Source organism: Urocampus carinirostris, chromosome 2 (genome assembly GCF_059441175.1).
Source record: "Urocampus carinirostris isolate Australia breed hairy pipefish chromosome 2, RoL_Ucar_1.0, whole genome shotgun sequence".
In the NCBI taxonomy this organism is placed as follows: domain Eukaryota; kingdom Metazoa; phylum Chordata; class Actinopteri; order Syngnathiformes; family Syngnathidae; genus Urocampus; species Urocampus carinirostris.
This window is the reverse complement of record NC_142350.1, coordinates 14,556,761-14,577,977: the sequence shown is the minus strand read 5'-3', so window position 1 is coordinate 14,577,977 and position 21,217 is coordinate 14,556,761. Positions and strand designations below refer to the sequence as shown.

At 38.5% G+C, this 21,217-nt stretch overlaps 1 protein-coding gene across 4 annotated transcripts in view; it reads left to right on the top strand.

The window, feature by feature from the left end:
* The first annotated feature begins 18,145 nt into the window (after window positions 1-18,145).
* snx13 (sorting nexin 13) overlaps window positions 18,146-21,217 on the top strand; it is a 36,762-nt gene continuing 33,690 nt past the window's right edge. For 3 of the 4 annotated variants that reach the window (XR_015849766.1, XM_088329027.1, XM_088329026.1), the window contains exon 1: window positions 18,420-18,634. Coding sequence is in view for 3 of the 4 variants with exons in the window: in XM_088329027.1 (XP_088185153.1) it covers window positions 18,587-18,634 (48 nt within the window). In the remaining variant the exon portion in view is untranslated. Of the gene's footprint in view, window positions 18,299-18,419; window positions 18,635-21,217 lie in introns of those variants that run through there. The other variant, XM_088329028.1, reaches the window with a different exon arrangement.

The following is a 21,217-nucleotide window of genomic DNA, read 5'->3' as shown; positions in this document are numbered from 1 at the left end:
TTGTTTACGAGACAACCATTAAGTTTCTAATGTATTATATGATTTAGACCCTAAAAAACAATTTCATAATAACATTAAACATAATTGCAGAGATGATTATGATGAAGAAATAGGAGAGCTTAACAAAACTGATGTCTTTTATTCATTTAAATGTCGGGGTTTAGATTCAAATGTTGAACATGTAAGAGAATACGTAGAAAAGCTTTATTTGAATTTGGATATAATCGCCTTGTCTGAGATCTGGCTCACTGATACTAAAATTGCACATTTTGAACTTAATGGTTATCCAATATTTAAACAAAATAGATATTATAAGTCAGGTGGGGAGGTTGCTTTATACCTTCAAACGCTGCCCTACTTACGAACGACGATCGTTTGTAAGTTGAATTTGTTCGTATTTGCTTAAGTGCTATTGTTTGAATGTTTAAGGTTTGTATAAATATGTTCAAGGCTTGTAAGTAACCTGTATTGGTTTGTATTAAATAAATACATTCATAAAATAATATGCTCTCTAAAGATAAATAAAGTTAAGTGTAACTTACTTTTGGAAGTTAAGCTTCAAGAGGTCCTCCTCCGTGATAGAGAGTGGCTGAAAAAAAGTGATCCAACCATTGTCTCAACCGCATCAAGCTTTCTTATTCCACTTCCGTTTGAAAAGAAATGGCCCACCTCTTCTTTACACTTTACACCAACCATATTGAATGGATGCACGAGATAATGAACGATAAAGATGTCAAAGTTTTTAGCGCGCTGGAGATACAGTATAGAATGTTTACACAGGAACTAGGAAGAGGAAGCGGATTTCTTCTTCTGGGTGGATGCTGGGTGACCTCTCACAGCGCCAAACGCCGGTAGCGGCGGGAAGAAGCACTACAGTAATGTCCTGTACTCGGAAAAAGGTGCACACAATACAAAATCTAGTTTACAACATCCCGAAAAAAAATGATCGTAGCTCACGTTTTTCGTAAGTCGAATGGTCGTAAGTAGGGAAGCGTCTGTAAAAGAAATGGAATGTCAAATTGCTACAAGAAAAGACAACCATTCATTCAATATATCAAGATTTTCCTTTCTGTGGGTATTCTATGTTTTACAAGTCATCAGCGTTACTAATATGAATTTGAAATGTCATTTCTTTGTGTTTTTAATTTTCCTTTGCGGGGTATAATTCCTTTTTTTAGATTTTGAATATGTTTTCCCCGCAAGTAAAAAAATGTATCAGGGGTTGGCATTTAAAAGCCCTATGGGCACATGTCGTTTTTTTTGTTTTATTTAGTATTTATTCATTCACAATCAAAAAGTCTGCTAAAATTTATTTTTTAAATTAAATTATCTGACATTACCTTTTTACAATTACTAATTATTATTTCACTTCTTTTATATGAAAGGGTCATATCTCCATTTATGTATTATTTTTTGTGTTTATGGAATGTTTACCTTGTAAACATTCAATTGTTTACAATTTATGTTCCATATCCTAGCTCGATGTAAGTTTTGTTTTTCTTATTCTATCATTTTATTTCAGAATTGTTTCAGTGGGATATGATACTAAAACAAAAAAATAGAAAACAATTATTAGTTGTGTTTTTTTTATTTTTTATGCTATATTAATTGTCTTAATTATTTCAATATTTAATTGTTTTGTATTTTGTTTTTATTATTTGTCCATGCAACATTCATTGCAGGCTGGTCATCCCGTAAGGGCGATTATCTCATGTGCGGTCCCTTCCCAAGGCTTCTTCATTTTCCACATACTGAGGTTTTTGAGTTTTTTCCTTGCCCTCATGTAGGTTTTGGATCAGGGGATGGTGTAATAATAGTTTGTAATTTGCGATAGTGTGGTCTGTGCAGACTTTTGAGACCCCATGTGGTTATGGGTGTCACAAATTGACTTGTAATGTTATTAGAATACACTGAATCATTTTAGAAAAAACAAGAAAAAAACAAGTACATAAAATAGGAAAAAATATCTGGTATGTGAGATAATTAATCTGAGTTAAAGGGGACAAGAACCCACTACCCAATATGCTAATATTTATGGAGTATTCCCCCTATTTTTAACATGTGCTCTGCCGGCCGTATACGTGCAGTTCATTTTAAGTGGAAAGAATGGAAAAAAGAGCCGCCGTGCATAGATTTGTTCTCTCAGCAGTCACTCTCAACTAGAATTAACTGGGGATTATGGATCGCAGCCAAAACAGTGCAGTCCATTTAAGGCGGGTTAAATTGGTACGCCTTCCGACAAAAGGGTCTTCCACTGGTACTAGCTTGCAGCTATATTCAGTTGGGGGTAAGGGATCCTGGCTGCAGAGATGTTGTTCATTTTAAGGGGAAAGAATAAAAAGAAAGCTCCCACGCATGACATAAATTTTGTCTTTCTGCCCCAGCAAACATTCCTTGGGGATAACAAATCAAGGCTAAAACAGTGAATTTAATTTTAGGCGGGCCACAATGACAAACCTAAAAAAGGCTAAACAGAAAAAAAAAATTCTGTTGGCCCCCTTCTCTCAGCAAAAGTTGACCTGGGAGAATCGATGCCGCATTGGTGCAGTTCATTTGGTCGCGAAAAGAATGGAGAGAAGAGCTGCCACGCATGTCACAAATTTTCTCTCTCTGCCTCTGCTCTCAGCAATAATCGGCTGGGATAATACATCCATCCATTCATTATCTGCACCGCTTATCCTCAGTAGGGTCACGGGGGTGCTGGAGTCCATCCCAGCTATCCTCGGGTAGTGGGCAGGGGACACGCTGAACTGGTTGTCAACAGGTCGCAGGGCACACAGGGACAGACAATTCGCTCGCTCATTCACACCTAGGGACCATTTGGACCGGCCAATTAACCTGATAATGCATGTTTTTGGAATGTGGGAGGAAACCAGAGTGCCCGGAGGAAACCCACGCAAGCACAGGGAGAACATGCAAATTCCACACAGGAAGGCTGGTAGCTGGATTTCAACCCATGACCTCAGAACTGTGCCGCACACGCGCTAACCACTGCGCCGCCGTGCTGCCCTGGGATAATATATCGCTGCAAAAATGGCACACCATCCAACAAAAGTGTCTTCTGATGGTCCCAGCTCACAGGTATATTGAATTGGTAATAATGGATCATGGCAGCTGTTCTTTTTAGGCAGAAAAAACAAAAAAAGAGCTGCCACGCATGACATCAAATTCTTCTCAGACCCCGCTCTCAGAAATAGTCCACTGGGGATAACGGATTACAGCCAAAGTCGTTCATTTTATCCAGGCCACAATGATACGTTTTAGCTGTCAAAATGGGGACAAAATGCGCTCTTCCGGTCCCTGCTCTCAGCAATACTTGACTGGGGATAACGGATCATGGCCACAACCTTCCTTTTTTCTATAGGTGAGCTTGAAAGACACACCTTTTCATAAAAGTGCCCTATGCTCATTCCCACAATATGGGATAGATGATAATGGATTGTAGCCACACGATGGCAGTTTTCATTTCAGTGTACAGATCGGCATAAAAGAGCCGCCAGGACTGCTGGTTCCTGCTCGCAGCAATATGCGAATGGTGATAATGGATCTCGGGTTCAGTTTTTGGGTGGACAGAAAAGAGCAGAAAAGTCCGACAAAAATGTGTTTTGCCGCCCCACACTCGCAGCGATTTGCAATCAGGGATAATGGATTGTGGAATATTTTGCAATGAGGCTGCAAAGTACAAAGTGTGAAGTCACGAGAGATTACCTTAATTGGACTATTTGAGGACTGCTTTTGTAATTATTCCTCAATTCATTTGATAATCGTCTACCTACCATTTAATCTATTGCAATAGGTAGTGAACATCCGAGCATTTGTTCCCTTTTTCTTAAGTGAGCTTTAATAGGTAGTTTGGTAAATTCATGGCAAAGTGCAGACGTGGGGCAGCAGGAAAAGTGTAAGGTAACACCACCTTAAAGAGGCAAAAGGTCCCCGGAGACTAAAAGCTCATATAAATGCAAGGGGGGATAAGGGGGGAGGGGGGCCATGTAAACCAGGGGTGGGCATACTACAGCCCACAGGCCACATGCGGCCTGTCATCCTTTTTTTATTGGGCCCGCAAAGCAAAAATGCTCAAAATATGATGACATCATATATGATTGTAAAAAGTTCTACTGACAAAAAAAGCATTTTTGGGGTGTCCCCGATGTCCCTCAGTGTGTCTACAACAAAAATACTACTACAGAAATACTACAAATTCACAACAAAACAAAATCAAATTTAGTGCTTAAAAACAGGAACCTAATATATTAATTGCTTTCATTCTAAAAAGAAAAAAAAACACAATAGAATTATTACAAACACACCACTGCATTAATACTCTCACCTCATTAGCTGCACCGCTTACCCTCAGTAGGGTCGCGGGGGTGCTGGAGCCCATCCCAGCAATCATCGGGCAGTGGGCAGGGGACACCCTGAACTGGTTGCCAGCCAATCGCAGGGCACATACAAAAATACTTCTACAGAAATTTTGCGACAGAAGTACTACAAAAAACAACTACAGTTATATTACAGAAATACTACAAATATACCAAGCTAAAAATACTACAGAAATACTAAAATAATGCCAACATGGAAATATTTAAAGAATACTTCTACCCTGTCCCTTTGTGTGTCTACAACAAAAATACTATGACAGATATACCTCAAAAATAACACAAAATTACAACAAAACTAAATATCAGGGACAGGGCAGAACAGACGGAATCGATTCACGAGCAAGATACCGGACGGGGCAGGACAGACGGAATTGGTACAGGATATTGGATACACGAGCAAGGTACCAGACAGGACAAGACAGACGAGATCGATACCGGATACTGGAGCAAGATACCGGACAGGACGACACATGCGGGGTCGATACCAGATACTGGAGGCTGTGGCAAGATACCGGACAGGACAAGGCAGACGGGATCGATACTGGATACTGGATACACTAGCAAGATAACGGACAGAGTCGAAATACAAGTCTTGCAAGTGCAGAGGTTCGTTGACGGACTGACAAGGAGTGAATGAGAGCACTGAGTTTAAATACGAGGAAAGCCAATACGGCAACAAGCAGCAACTGGCACCAAACGTGCGGGCCCAAATGGGGGCAATGGGCAACCGTGACACTTGAGAAAAAACCCACCGCAGTACTACTGTAATACAAAAATACTACTATTGAAATATTACGCCAGAAATACTACTAAGGAAAGATTTACAGACAAAATACTACAAAATTACAACTACAATAATATTCCAAAAATTCTAAAGAAATACCACAATATAACTACTAGGAAAGTGCAAGAAAAAAATTGCAGAAATGCTACAAACATACTACAATGGGAAAACTTCAAAAATACGACTACATAAATATTATAACTGAAATACTACAAAAATACTACAAATATATTACAAAAATATACTATGGAAATACCTCGAAAAGACCTGCATTGACCTCATGTAAGTTCAAGGGATGTCGTAATGGTGGTCCGTGCAGCCCTTTGAGGGCTATACAAATAAACATGACTTGACTGCAGAAATACTACAAACTACAGATATACTACAAAAATCTGACAGCAGAAATACTAATACTACTAATACTAAATGCTAATAGTGGTCGTAGGCAGGTGGCAGGCAAAACAGGCGTAGTCAGGCTCGGAAACGGGTCAAAATACGGGAATCAGGAAGGAAACAGGTTTTAACAGGGACGGAGTTGGCCGGGAACGCTCACTGAGTGAAACACAACAGCTCGCAACGATCTGACAAAGTTAAAACAGAGGTCGGGGGCTTAACAAGGGTGTGGCCACCAATCAGCTTGTCCGGGCTGTTGGCGCCAATCAAGCTGCCACAGGTGTTCCAAATCGAGCAATTATGACAGACACGATATGCTTTAATTGGGAGTGTTTCAAACACATTTGATGAAAGTAGTCTATTTAAAAAAAATATTATACAACAAGTAATGTGATAATAATATAAAAATATAAATAATAGTAAAACTTAATATAGAAATCATAATATTATCATATTATAATATAACATAAGAAATATATCATACTACATACTATTAATTGATAAAAAAAAATTGTAAAGGTCTCCATGAACGGCTACTTGGTCAAATGATTCACCCGAATGCGGCCCCCGACTCCGAATAATCGCCCACCCTGATGTAAACAGTTATTGTTTTTCCACCTTCATCCATAAAAGCAATACCTGAGCACTAATCTCTCTCCATCATGTCAGTCTCGGCGAAATAATGTAGTGTTTTTTTCTCTTCATCTTCTCGCAGGCCCCGGCTTCAGGGACTTGGCACAGGATGTGGCCCCTCCTACTCTCCCCGGTACACTGAAACCTGAGCCCCCAGGAAACGGCCCTGCGCATCATCACATCAACAAATAAACCCCCCAAAAAACGCTTTGTTATTTATTTTTTTTATGTTTTTTTTCTCACTTTTCTTCTTTTGTTCTGCGTCGCTCAACTCTCGTCACCGTTGATGATTTCCCTTTCGGAAAACGAAAGTCTACCTGTGTTATCGCGAAAAAAGTCCGAAAGATCTGGCTGGGGTTCAGCAAACCCCCCACCACCCCGAGCCCCCGAATTCCGGGAAATATTTTCTTGCGCCGTTCCCTGAAGATTTGTGGTAGTCCTGCCCACAGTCTCCTTGTAACGCTTGAGGTGGAATTTCCAAAAAGGACAAAAAGCAGGTTTATTTGCAGACTTTGGAAAAGCCATTTTCCCGACAACTGCAAATGCAACTGTGAATATTTGCCGTCTTTTTCTGTAGTGTTAAAACGGGGCTACAAATCACGATTGGTTTATCAATCCATTAAGGTTGTATTTTTGTGCCGAAGATTAAGGCTATTATTTAATTTTTTAGAATTTTCCCTTTTAAATCAGAACTCTTGATTTTTTCCAAAGATTTCTCTTTTTAAAAGTCAGCTTTCTGACTTGCTTTTTTTCGTTATATTGAGCGCTGATTGGTTCCCTGACTCTTTTTAAACCCCTAGCTTCCAAGGGGAAGCCGTCAGACCGTTTGCGAATTTATGCTCCCAGCTAGGCAAGCTCATACCTTCCGACATTTTCCTGCCCTGCTTTTCTCCTGCCTGATACCTGTTGCCGACCTGTTTCTGGACCCGTTTCTGCCCTGATCTGCCATCCCGACCACCGATCTGTTTTGCCCTGTTTCCTGCCTGATACCTGTTGCCGACCTCTTTTCTAAACTCGATACTAAAACTTAACTTAAAACTCTTTTATTTCCTCAGAAATTTCATTTCAAAGTTCAAAGTTCTCAACATTTTCACTTTAAATTCTTAATCCTTTACCCTTTTCTCAGAACTCTGGTCGTAATGTCAGTACTTTTGACTTTTTTTCTTTCTTTTTAACTTCAAATGTTTGAATCGTTCATATTTACAAATTATTTAATCTTTAATGTTGGGTTTCTTGACTGTTTTTAAATGTTACTTGTAAAAGTCAGAATTCTGACTTTTTTCTTTAAATGTTGACTTTTAAATTAAGAATGTTCACTTCAAAGTCAGAATTCCTCAAGAAGGCTTCTGCATTATTTCCATGTTTTTCTCATAATTTTAACTTTAAAGTCAGAATGTTTCCCTTTAAATCCAGAATTCTTATTTTTTTCTGTCTAAATTTTTACTTTAAAAGACATAAGTTTTACCCTACTTTCTCTGTTCTTAGTTAAAAAGTAAACGATTACTTTTATCTGAATAATCACTATGATGCAGAATTATTTGTTATTTTGCTCTTTTATTTTATAACATTTTTCACTGTAACTTATTCCGTGCCATAACATATATGTATATATATATATATATATATATATATACTGGGATGGGCTCCAGCCCCCCCGCGACCCTAATGAGGATAAGCGGTACGGCTAATGAGATGAGATGAGATATATATATATATATATATATATATATATATATATATATATGTATATGTTTTTAGAAACATAGTCTCTAAATGCCAAAATGTAAAAGAAAAAAATGTTTTCTTTAAAAAAAAATGTTCAAAAAGCTTTGGCACTGCTTATCAGTAAGTATAAACCCTTGAGGAATGATTTCATTATGATAAATCACCACTAGAAGTCAGGAATGGCTTTGATCAGATCTTTTTACACACATTGAGATCCATTCCTTGTGTTGCCTTGCTTCCTCTATCCAGCGATTGAGAGTGTACTGGCAGCCCCCTGTGACTGAAATCATGTGATCACCGGAAACATCATATGCAAATTTTTTGCATCATTCATCCATAAGTTCAGTGTTCTTGCAATACAATTTTATTTTGGTAAAAGCTAGAAACATAATTTTTTAATGAAAGATGGGAGTTTTCCTATGCCTATACGGCTATAGAATTTAATTTTCTGTAGGCCATCAAAAATGAGACCAAATGGCAAGAATAGAAAGAAATGTCTGGCATTGAATAAGTTCAACTCAGATTAGTAAGTTTGTTCTTAATAATTTTAACTCTTAAGTCAGGATTTGTCATTTATATGTTAGAATTCTGCCTTTTTTGAGAATTTGGACTTTTATCAACAAACGTTTCCCTTTAAAAGTCAGAATTCAGACTTTATCCTAGTAATTCTGTGATAATTGGTTTTCAATTTAAAAGTAGGGTGCATGTTTTGAATCTTTGTTACTCTCTGCCACCATCTCTTGGCCTAAATTTACGATTGCAGCCTCAGGCTGCTTGTTTAAATTTTTTTTTCAATGAACTCATCTTTTTTCCATCTTTTTCTGGGTTTGGGTTAGAGTTTGGACTTCACAAGTAGCAGGCCTTTTGTTACTCTAACCATTTTTATTCTCTACTCACTCATAAAAATAAAAAAAACTGCAGTAACGGGCACAACACTTTCCAGAACTGCCCCAGCGCCATTTGCTTAATCTAATGTGTTTTGCCCCAGTCTGCTCTGATTAAAGTAAGATAAAACCAGATAGGCATAATAGAAAATAAGGCATAAGGGCTCTTTGAACTTAGTTGTGCATTTTTACACACAAAAACAAAGAAAATATTTTAAATCATTTTAATCTTTTCAAGTAATCATTCGTCTCCATAAACATCACTACTGTATCAGTGGATTAATTGATATGTTCTAACATGCCTGGACATATTAGGATCTAAAATATTTTATTTTGTACTATGTCTTATGAGGTACTAGGTTTGATTTTTGATAACAAATGATACGAGGTAAGACAATGCAACACCATTGAAGGATGTTAGTAAGGCTTAATGTTTATTTTTTATTATTTGGCAGTACAATAGATCAGGAGGTAGAGCGCTATTCGTAGTACTTTTTTACTATTCCTGTTATATTACTATACTTGTGTTTTTATAGTACTTCTGTAGTAATATTTCTGTGGTGGTAGTTTTGTAGAGGGGCAGTAGCAACGGAGGTAGAGCACCTCTTTAGTATTCCTGTACTAATACTATAGTTGACTTTTGTAGTAATATTTGTGTAGTGGTGTTTTTATAGAGGGGGGACAGTAACTCAGGAGGTAGAGCCCTATTTGTAGTACTTTTCTTGTGCACATGTTATATTACTATAGTTGCATTTTGTATAGTATTTCTGTAGTAAACCTTCTGTAGTCTTATTTTTGTAGAGGTGTCAGTAACTTGAGAGGTAGAGCACTCATGAGGTCGCAGGTTCAATTCCCGGCTCCTCCGAGTTAAATGTCGAAGTGTCCTTGGGCAAGACACTGAACCCCTAATGCCCCAATAAGCAAGTAGGTGCCTTGCATGGCTGCCGCCGCTATCGGTGTGTGAGTGGGTGTGTGAATGGTTGTTTGAATGGGTAAGTGTGAAGCAAAGTGTAAAGCGCTTTGGGAAGTCTTCAGTGACTTGAAACGCGCTATATGAATGCAGACCATTTACCATTCATTAAACTAAATCAAACTAACGTAATAAACAAAAATTACATACTGGCTTGGCTCATTAAGTGTATATGTAAATATATTTTTTATTTTCCAAGTAAAAGCATATCTGAAATTGAGAAAATATGTACCAGTATTATTGCATGAAACTAATTTATATATGTTTGTTTGCTGTTGCTAAATGTTATTGTGCTTTCATTATACTATTGTTACAATACACTATTATTTTTTTCATTGTATTATTATAAAACTTAGGTCCGTTTTTCAAACCATTACGTTGTAATTATTTCTTATTTTTTGCCGATCTATCCTGAAAATCTATTGTCTTTTTTCCCTTCAAAGTTTTTTTTACATGTTTTACCCCGGAGTGCCATGTCTAATCTCATCGCATATAATGTTTCACAACGTTGATATCAATGACAATAAAGACAATTCTATGTCAAAACCCATACGCCTAATGGTTCCTTAGCTAGGTTTATATTCCTTTTCTCACTTTTTAGACTTTTCCTTTTGGATACATACTTAGCTAGTCACCAGGGACTGAGGCTGGATTTTAACTTTTGGTGATTTTTCATTGCGTGAATATAATACCATAGGCCAGTTTCTAACCACTACGTTGTAAATATATATTTTCTGCCTTTTATTCTGATAGTCTTTTTATGTTTGTTTTTCTCATCCCTGAAAGGGGATTACTTCATGTGCGGTTCCTTCCCAAGGTTTCTTCATTTTCCTCATGTTGAAGTTTTTGAGTTTTTCCTCATGTAGGTTTTAGATCAGGGGATGGTATAATAATAGTCTGTAGTTTGCAATAATCTGTGGTCTGTACAGCCCTTTGAGACTCCTTGTGATTAAGGGCTAAACAACTAAACACGGCTCTTTGAAACCTTTATCGCACCTTAACGCCAGAGCGCCACGTTGATATCAATGACAATAAAGTCACTCCAATTCGATTCCGCACCCAAAATAATCACCTTTAATCGAAGCCCCCCGCTTGCTTGAATGACACAAGCTCAGTGACAGAGTGAATGACTGAGAGGTCAACAGGGGGAAGGTCACGTTAAGTAGAGTTCGGCACAATAGCATCCAAACACCGGAGTCGACATCTCGCTGGTAAAATAGTCAAAAGCGCCCTGGGGAAGTTGGCCCTCTGGCCCACCCCAGTGACCCTTGTTACTGCCGCCATTAGATACGCCAATGCCTCATCTGCAAACATTTAGCCAGTGTCAGCCCTCATCTGCGTTGCGCCACCGCCGGGCAACGCACGCCGGGTTGGGACACAGGTCAAATACTCTTCTTTTTTTCAACATTAATGTTTCCATGACAAATGAGCAAAAATGAAGGCCCTCTCATGCAGCAGACTGTACAGTGCCTAGTGCAAGAAGTTGTTGCTTTATTGCCACATTTCGGGCTTCAAACTTAAAGCTAAAAACGATTTGTTTATAAGAATCAACAGGTGAGATACAACATTTTATATTACATTTACGACTAAAAAACTAAAAACAGTTGGTGTTGCAAAAATATTGGCCCCCTGTTCTCTCAGTTCAGCCAACTGTTTCTACAAGTTCCCTGATGACTTCTGAATGATCCAATGTCGACCTAAATGACTAACAATGAATGAGTGCACCAGTGTGTCATTAAGTGCGCTTGAACAGGCGATACATACATACATATACATATATAATACATACATACAATACACTCTGAGGAGACCCGAGGTGCCTGCAGACCTCGTCTGAAATTACCTCACCAGTGCTGGGCCATTGTAATTTTTTGGGGGTAAAATGAATACTTTCATGGTTGACTTAGTCAAATTAACCTTACTTCCTACTTATTTCTCTTCTTCTCTTCCTTTCTTTCTCTCTCTCTTCTTCTCTGTTTTTCTCTTTCCTTCTTGTATTCCTTTTCTCTCTCCATTCTCTTTCTTTTCGCTTTGTCTTTCTTTCTTTCTTTCTTTCTTTCTATTTTTATTCTCCCTCACTCTTTTGCTCTTTCTTTCTCTCTCTCTCTCTCTCCCTCTCTCTCTCTCTCTCTCTCTCTCTTTCTGTCATTCTCTTTTTCTTTCTCTCTCATGGTCTCTTTATTCCTTTGTATTTTTCTTTCTTCCTTGGTCATCTTTTCTCACTTTCTTTTGTTGTCTTTCTTTCTCTAACTTTCTTTCTTGCTCTCTGTATTTCTTTCTTTTTATTTCTCTCTTTTCTCTCTATCTCTCTCCTTTCTTTTTCTCTGGGGCGGCAGTAGCTCAGGAGGTAGAGTGCTCGTCTTGGGATCAAGAGATCGCAGTTCGAATCCCGGCTCCTCCGTGTTACATGTCGAAGTGTCCTTGGGCAAGACACTGAATCCCCATACATGGCTGCACGGCCGCTATTGGGAAATGTGAAGCACATTGTAAAGCGCTTTGGGAAGTCATTGACTTGAAAAGCAGATCATTTCATTTCAATTCATTTCATTTCTGACTATATTTACATCTTTCTCCCTTTTATTTCTTTCTCTCTCCTTTTCTCTTTTGTTTCTCTCATTTTACTCTTTCATTTATTTCACTCTTTCTCTCTTCATTCCTCTCTTTCTTTCTATCCGCCTTTTTCTTCTTTCCAAAAATTAACCTGGTAATAACATAGTAACAACCATAGGAAGTGGTACAAGCTAAGATTTTATTTTAGAAATGTATTTCAAAATAGGTGCCCTTAGCACTTCTAAGTAGAAAACAGTAGCTATCAGCTTGAAAAAGGTCGGAGACCTGTGTTCTAGATGATGCCATCTGTCCAAGTGCTGGTACCATAGAAAAATGCATGTACCTTGTAACAACCTGGCTCATCTAGTTTTTAAGTGCGCTTTAATTGAATGAGTGTTTTTTTTGTACTTTTTTTTCAATTTTGGTGAGTCACTGAGGTTTCCTGTTTCGTGTGAGTTATTTTAACGATACAATTTAATACCTTGTTGTGTGAGGGATCTTTTAGGGTGTGTGCAAGAACATTTCCTTTTTACAGAGTTTTCACTGCATCTGTTTTAATTTTGTTTGAGAAAAAGAATTAAAGTAGAGGGATACATGAACAGTAAAACCAATGTTTTTTCAGGTACGCTTTTCTAAAAGAGAGAAGGAGAGAGAAAGAAAGATAAGGGAAGAAGAAAAGATCAGGGAAAGAAAGAAAGAGAGAGAGAGAGAGAGAGAGAGAGAGAGAGAAAGAGAGAGAGAGAAAAAGAGAGAGAGAGAAAAAGAGAGAGAGAGAAAGAAAGAGAAAAGGAGAAAGAGATGGATAAGAAAGGAAGGAAGACACAAAGGATGGAAGGAAGAAAGAAAGAAAGAAAGAAAGAAAGAAAGAAAGAAAGAAAGAAAGAAAGAAAGAAAGAAAGAAAGAAAGAAAGAAAGAAAGAAAGAAAGAAAGAAAGAAAGAAAGAAAGAAAGAAAGGAAAAAGAGAGAAGAGTAAGAATACAAATTGACCTATTTAAAACCGCACATAATTTTTCTTTTGATCTTCTCTCAGTGTTGCCTCGGGGGCTGGATTAAAACCCTTGGGCGGCCTGATCCAGCTTGCGAGCTGCATGTCTGACACCCCTCTCTATACGTTCACATTAGCATATTCCCAAAGAGGTGATAGTAATTTTCCCACCAAACATCCATTTTTTTAGTTTAGTTGGTCATTAAATTACAAGAGGTTGTCACATTCCACCTCTTCGCCCCCATGACCTCTCAACACACCGGCCGCTCTTCTTCCTTTACGCCAAAGCGTCACATTAAGCTAGCTTATAGCCGCGACTTGGCCTTAGCTTCGCTCCGGAAGCTAGCCAACGACTCCTCGGAGAGGCATCAATAATGGAAGACGAATATACTTTCATATATAAGGGCTGCTCGAACAACCCCCGAATGTCCCATTGTGGAGTCACCTGATATACTGCTGGATTTCCGTGAAAACGGAGAGGCGGTAGCTCAAACGCTCAAAGTATTTATGTGACGCTTGTGGAAAAAAGGCGCTTCTAAATATATGACAGTGTGTCAGGCGGTTGGGAAATCAAGAGAACATTGCTTCTTCTCCATGAATTTAGCAGCAAAACCAACCTCAGGGGGCAGCCATTTTGCCACTTGCTGTCAAGTGACAATGACGAAAGAGTTGCTAGCGTAAATAATCAAGGCTCACGTGTTGAGCCCCTAATTGATTCAGGGTTCACACGCCAGGTGCTTGGAATCCGTGAAAATGCTTGGAATTTGCCCAAAAATGACGCCGACAATGCTCTCTGGTCGCTTAGCTTTGCCATTGCATTTCTTCTTCCCTTGTGATTAATAATATATATTAAATATTATGACTTTTCCTAGATTGTCCAACAGTAGAACACACATTTCTTTACAAGCCGTATAAGAAAGTACAACAAATATCTTTATAATAAGGACACTACAAGAGTCCAGTACCAAAATGGCTGCCCCTGACATCTGTTCAAAATATATATGTATATTTTGAAGAAAAATTCAGTAAACATGCATTTTTTTCAATAAAGAACTGCCTTTTTTTAGCGTAATTCTCACATCCATCCTGAATTTTGATCCATTTTATCATGCTTCTTTTTTTATTGTGCTTTTTCCGCTTTTTTCCAAGGAACAAATAAACAGTGACCTCTAGTGGCCAAATATAGATGAATACTAATTGTACAGTACAGTACTTCAATCTCAACATTTATTGTAGTGACTTTTATTGGGAAAAACATAAAAAACGTGAGACAAGCGATGTCCTTATTCAACAATAAGCAAAGAGCATGTAATTAGCGCATGCACGCACAAAGATAATCAGTTGCCCCCGAGATAATGCACTGTTTTTTTTTCAATTTATGCCCTAATTTATTTATTTTCTTTTACTATACCTGTCTACTACCTACCACTACCTATCCACTATCTACCTCTAATTGTCCATTACCTACCACTACAAACCTACCTACCTTCCCATTATCTACCTATCCACTACCTACTTATCTACTTACCTTACTTCCTAACAACCTGTTTACTACCTACTTACCTTTATACCTACCTACCTACCTACCTACCTATCAACCCACCTGTCCACTAACTACCTGTCCACTAACTACCTACCTCCACCTACTAACTGACCTCAACATCTACCTACTTCTACACCCACCTATTTCTACACCTACTGTACTTACATACCTACCTTCCTACTTACCTACCTACCTACCTACCCGTCCACTTACTACCTTCCTCTATCCTCTGACCTCTACCTACCTCTACCTACCTTCCTCCAAACCTACCTAACTCAAAATCGACCTACTCTACACCTACCTATTCCTACACCTACCTTTCTACCGACCAGTAACCCCAACCAAGACTGATAATAATAATAACGATAAAATAACCAACAAAGGGCAGGGCTAACTGTTGAAAAGTTTAGCACTTCAACGGCAATAGAAGATAAATTATTTACAGACCCTAATGCATACAAACGGTAACTTAAAAGTGTCCAGCAAATACAGTGGCTTGCGAAACTATTTGGCCCCTTTGAACTTTGTGACCTTTTGCCACATTTCAGACTTCAAACATCAAGATATAAAACTGTAATTTCTTGTGAAGAATCAACAATAAGTGGGACACAATCATGAAGTGAAAGACACTTTATTGGATATTTTAAACTTTTTTAACAAAAAACGAAAAAGTGGGTGTGCAAAATTATTCAGCCCCTTTCATTCTAGTGCAGCAAACTGTCCAAAAGTTCAGTGAGGATCTCTGAATGATTTAATGTTCATCTAGATGACTCACGATGATAAATGGAATCCACCTGTATGTAATCAAGTCTCTGTATAAATGCACCTACACTGTGATAGTCTCAGAGGTCTGTTTAATGCTCAAAGAGCATCATGAAGAACGAGGAACACACCAGGCAGGTCCGAGATAATGTTGTGGAGAGGTTTAAAGCTGGAGTTGGATACAAAAAGATTTCCCAAGCTTTAAACATCCCAAGGAGCACTGTGCAAGCAATAATAGTGAAATGGAAGGAGTATCAGTCCACTGCAAATCTACCAAGATCGAGCCATTCCCCTAAACTTTCAGCTCATACAAGGAGAAAACTGATCAGAGATGCAGCCAAGAGGCCCATGATCACTCTGGATGAACTTCAGAGGTCTACAGCTAAGGTGGGAGAATCTTTCCATAAGACAACAGTCAATCATATACCGCACAAATCTGGCCTTTATGGAAGAGTGGAAAGAAGGAAGTCATTTCTTAAAGATACCCATAAAAAGTGTTGATTAAAGTTTGCCACAAGCCACCTGGGAGACACGCCAAACATGTGGAAGAAGGTGCTCTGGTCAGATGAGACCAAAATCGAACCTTTTGGCAAAAATGCACGACGTTACGTTTGGCGTAAAAGCAGGACAGCTCATCACCCTCAACACACCATCCCCACAGTCAAACATGGTGGTGGCAGCATCATGGTTTGGGCCTGCTTTTCTTCAGCAGGGACGGAGAAGATGGTTGAAATTGATGGGAAGATGGAGGGAGCCAAATACAGGATCATTCTGGAAGAAAACCTGTTGGAGTCTGTAAAAGACCTGAGACTGGGACGGAGATTTGTCATCCAACAAGACAATGATCCAAAACATAAAGCAAAATCTACAACGGAATGGTTCACCAAAAAATCATATCAAGGTGTTAGAATGGCCAAGTCAAAGTCCAGACCTCAATCCAATTGAGAATCCGTGGAAAGAACTGAAAACTGCTGTTCACAAACGCTTTCCATTCAACCTCACTGAGCTCGAGCTGTTTTGCAAGGAGGAATGGGCAAAAATATCAATTTCTCGATGTGCAAAACTGACAGAGACATACCCCAAGCGACTTGCAGCTGTCATTGCAGCAAAAGGAGGCGCTACAAAGTATTAACTCAATGGGGCTGAATAATTTTGCAGGCCCACTTTTTTGTTTTTTATTTTTTGAAAAAAGTTTAAAATATCCAATAAAGTGTATTCTAATTCATGAGTATGTCCCACTTATTGTTTGAACTCTGAAATGTGGCAAAAGGTCACAAAGTTCAAAGGGGCCAAATAGTTTCGCAAGCCACTGTATGGACCGGGTGAAACAAAGAGACAAAAATAAACACGAGAAAGTCAGGGTAACCTCATTAGAATGCTTTCTGAAAGTTCCGTGAACTACATTGCATTTTTTTGATCACCAGTCTTGCAGTTTTAGCTTTTTAAATTATTCAGACCAACAAACTGCAATCAAATATGGGATTTTCGGGCATTTCACAACATGGGGGAATTTCCCCACCGTCTCATCTAGTGGGGATTGTTCAATTGAGGCAGTAAAATATTGATTATCCCTTCGGTTTGTGGTGACATGTAGATCGGATGAGGAGTTTCCATTTGAATCACTTTATTTGAATACAGATTCTTTTTTGGGGGGGGGGGGGGCGTTTAAATCATAAATTACTGAGTTGACCAAAGTCGTTATGTTTAGCACGCATAGGTAAAAAAGTTATGCAATTTAATTGAATGAATTAAGCTCAACGGATTGCTATTTTATAAATATGCAATGGAACCGTGTGGTTAGAACCTAAAAGGGATTTTGAAAAAGACTACAGTTCTTGAAAATTAAATTTAAGGTCCGCTAAATTACTACCACTAGATAGCGCCCAAGCACATCAATTGCACAACATTTTTGTTTATTTTATCAGACAGAGTTTCGGGTAGTAATGAGCAAGGACTGAGTAAAATGTAAATGTTATTTAGCGCGAAAGGAAAACACTCTGATATGCATCAACTTCTCATGTTATCACTGTTTTGTTACTTTTTAATTATTAGGTTATTACCAGATTATAATTATTAGAAGTACTGTAGAGTCAAGTTAGCACCAATCAACCACTAAAACATCTGCCTTTGTATTAGGGCACTGAGTGATTTATATATGCATACATAAATAAAACAGTATTTGGTTTAGATAGATAGATAGAGAGAGAGAGAGAGAGAGAGAGAGAGAGAGAGAGAGAGAGAGAGAGAGAGAGAGAGAGAGAGAGAGAGAGAGAGAGAGAGAGAGAGAGAGAGAGATAGATAGATAGATAGATAGATAGATAGATAGATAGATAGATAGATAGATAGATAGATAGATAGATAGATAGATAGATAGATAAATTAAATCAGTAAATACGTTTTAAAAAAGAAAACATGAATAGTTTTGTCCAAACACGAATGTTCATTCATGTGCGTCACTCAAGTCCCGGGCGTACGCCTACGTCATCACGCCTCTGGCCAATCAGGCGGCAACGTCTGCAAACGGGGCACTCGAGACGTAAGGCTCGCAAACATGGCGACGCCCGAAAGGGAATACGGAGATTGGAAATCCGATCGTTTCTAACCGCCGAGGAAGCCGTCCCGTTCGGGTCAAACGATGTGGTGGGGGTAACCGGGCCCACCGGACGCTTTCTGAACGATGTTCGCTGAGGTAAGTCCCGCCTGACGCTCGCGTTACTCGGGAGTTCACTAGCTTTCCGACGCTTCTTTGGGAAGCTAGGCGGCTAAGTGTTAGCATAGCAGGTAAACACACGTACACACTGAGTGGACTGTCATGGGAGAGGACGGACGTTTGACAGTCTCTCTATTTCTACAAAGCTCGCCTGCTATAAGTGGCACTCGGCCCGGGATTACACGGCTAACGCGACGCTAATGCCGGGAGCTTGGGGTATTGGAACTGTCAACACTGCATTGGGATTAGCTCGACGTATTTTGTATTATGAGAAACGTCCAACGTCGAGGAAATAAAACATGGTTCGTGTCACAGGTGAGCTTGGGGAGGGCTCTTCTTTTCTTTCCCGGTGAGTCTTGTAAAAGGAGAGCCAGTCGACTTAACTGTTAAAATTTGTTTCCCTCTTAGTATTGCCTTGATTATAAGTTTAAGAATACAATTGTGTGATTTTACTGTCCATTGTTTGCATCGTTGTGGAAATTCAGGGTTTGAAATCCTTAAAAATGCATACACTTTAATATTGTGTTTTCAAATATTGAATTTAGGGTGAAGTGCTTGTCAATGCTTAAAGTTGTTGCCATGTTTCTCAACAAGTCTCCTTAAAAGTGCCACCGAAACTGGTCTCTGGCGGCTTTGCTTTGCCATTGCATTTCTTCTTAGTTCATCATTACCTGCAGCTTACATTAGTTTGTATGGCATTGTGCTTTGAAGCATCATTGCACCCAATTGGACAGGTGCATGCTTCAGCTAAACAGCACGCTATGAAATGCAAAAATTATGTATCAGTAAATTACATTTTTTAATGGTCCATAGAAAAGTAAAGGTAGCCTTTCCCAGCGGTAATTTGTAATTGGAAGAATTTCCTACAATGGAAAACATGAGCTACATTTTGCTATCATTTTTACCCATCGCCTATATGCGGAGAGATTTTTCTCAAATATATTCACGATTTACTTGATTTAAAAATCTTTTGTCTTAATAAATGAACATGCAAGATTAAAAATCACACATATAAATCACAGATAAATTTGTGGATCTGTAGAATACATGATTCACACTGGATTTTTTATTGTAATGGCACTGAAGAAATTTGAAATTGGGTTTAGAAAGTCCTTAAAAAGTCCTTGAATTTGGCCATGGAAAGGGTGTACGGTACCCTGTTCCAGAAACTGTGACAAACAGCTTTCAATTTTCTCAATTGTCAACTGAAAAATAATATGCAACTTGAGATTGGTAAAAAATAATTTTCAGCAATATTTAATCATTAGCTTTGTACGAATGCCTTAATTAGTTGGGTGCTTTGTGGTGGTAAATGTGGTGGGAGGGGTGGATAAGGTACCATTTAAATATTCCTAGACATACTCCTAGAGAGCGAGTTTGAAGACCCAATCAAGTACACGGTGTAATTATCGCATGTGTTTACGAGTTCTTTTAAGGAACGGTGCTTTGTGAGCGACGAAAAGGGCGGAAGCCGAGTTGTGATGTTTTTGTTTTGTGACTACTGCAAAGTGCGATGCACCTTGAAACAAGTGCTCGGGGCGATCTGCATCTGAAAAAGTTGATAATTTTATTGTCCTTTATAGTTTTTAGCGCAATAACAGAAAGTCATCAGGGATAAATGAAAACAAGGCTTCCTTGACAGAGGTTGTAAAGTTGAATTAAGGTGACGGAATCTCTTCTCGGCACCTCTCCAGCGGTTTAAGTACACATTTAGCCTCGTTAACTAGGCTTTAGTCGCCGCTGCGGTATTCACTGTGTCGTAAGAAAGACGGTACGGGGCGTGTGGTCTGCAGGTTGCTTGATTTCCTCAGTGGGTCACCGTGATATCTCTTCACTAGGTGTGTCCGCCATCTTAGGCTGAAATTAGAATAGAAATGTCTTTATTGTCGTTGATAACAACGTTGTATATGTTGGTTGCAAGGCGATTTGAGGTGACAATCCGGGATAAACACGCGACTTGCGGGACAATATGTCAAACTGAAGCCTGAAGGACAGTGGATGCACGGTTTAAATAACTTTTGGTGAGTTTCTGCCGCGTTCTAAACATGTTTCATTTGCCTGACCATGGTTGTAAAACAAAACTTTGCTGTATTTGCCTTGTCATTTGTCACAGATGTTGAAGGTTCTAATAAATCACCTGCAAGAAACATTTTCAGAACAGTTAATTTTTTCAAAAATAAAGGTAAAAGACATACAGTAGAATCTAGATCAGGGGTCTACAACGTCTTTCTAGCTAAGAGCTACTTTTTGCTACTTATTAGTGCAAAGGGCACACAGTTTAATACGCATTTGTAATAGAACAACTTTTCTTGTTATTACTGTGGTGTTACTTTGTCAATACCAGGTTAATTATTGAAAGTAAGGTTAAATAGATTCAGTCAACGGGTAAAAGAAATATTTTACTAGAAAATCCCAATGACTTAGTACTGGTGAGATATTTTCTAAACACGTCCGCAGGCATCTCAGCTGTCCGCCAGGGTCACTACGTTGGAGACCACCGATCTAAATGATACTTTCATTTTATGACTTGCATGTATTTTTTTAAGTCTTTCCTAATTGATTTATTTTCTCAATATTTTAGTTTAAGAACTTATTTGAGGACAGTGGTATTTTCTTTATCAGTGCTTTTCTTGTGGAGAACCTAATGCTGCCCAACCTCTAAGACCTCTGACTTAAAGGGACATTGTGCATTACTTAGTGCCTCATTTATTAAAAAAAGAATGATACCTATTTGAATAATGAGCAAAAATACATTACCTATGATATAAATGTGCATTTTTAAAAAAAATACTTGTAGTTCAATAAATTTGTATTTATTTTACATCACTGGGATAGAGCTGACATGATTGTCCACCATCTTGCTACAAAGGGTACCCAAAAATCAAAAAACCTTTTGAA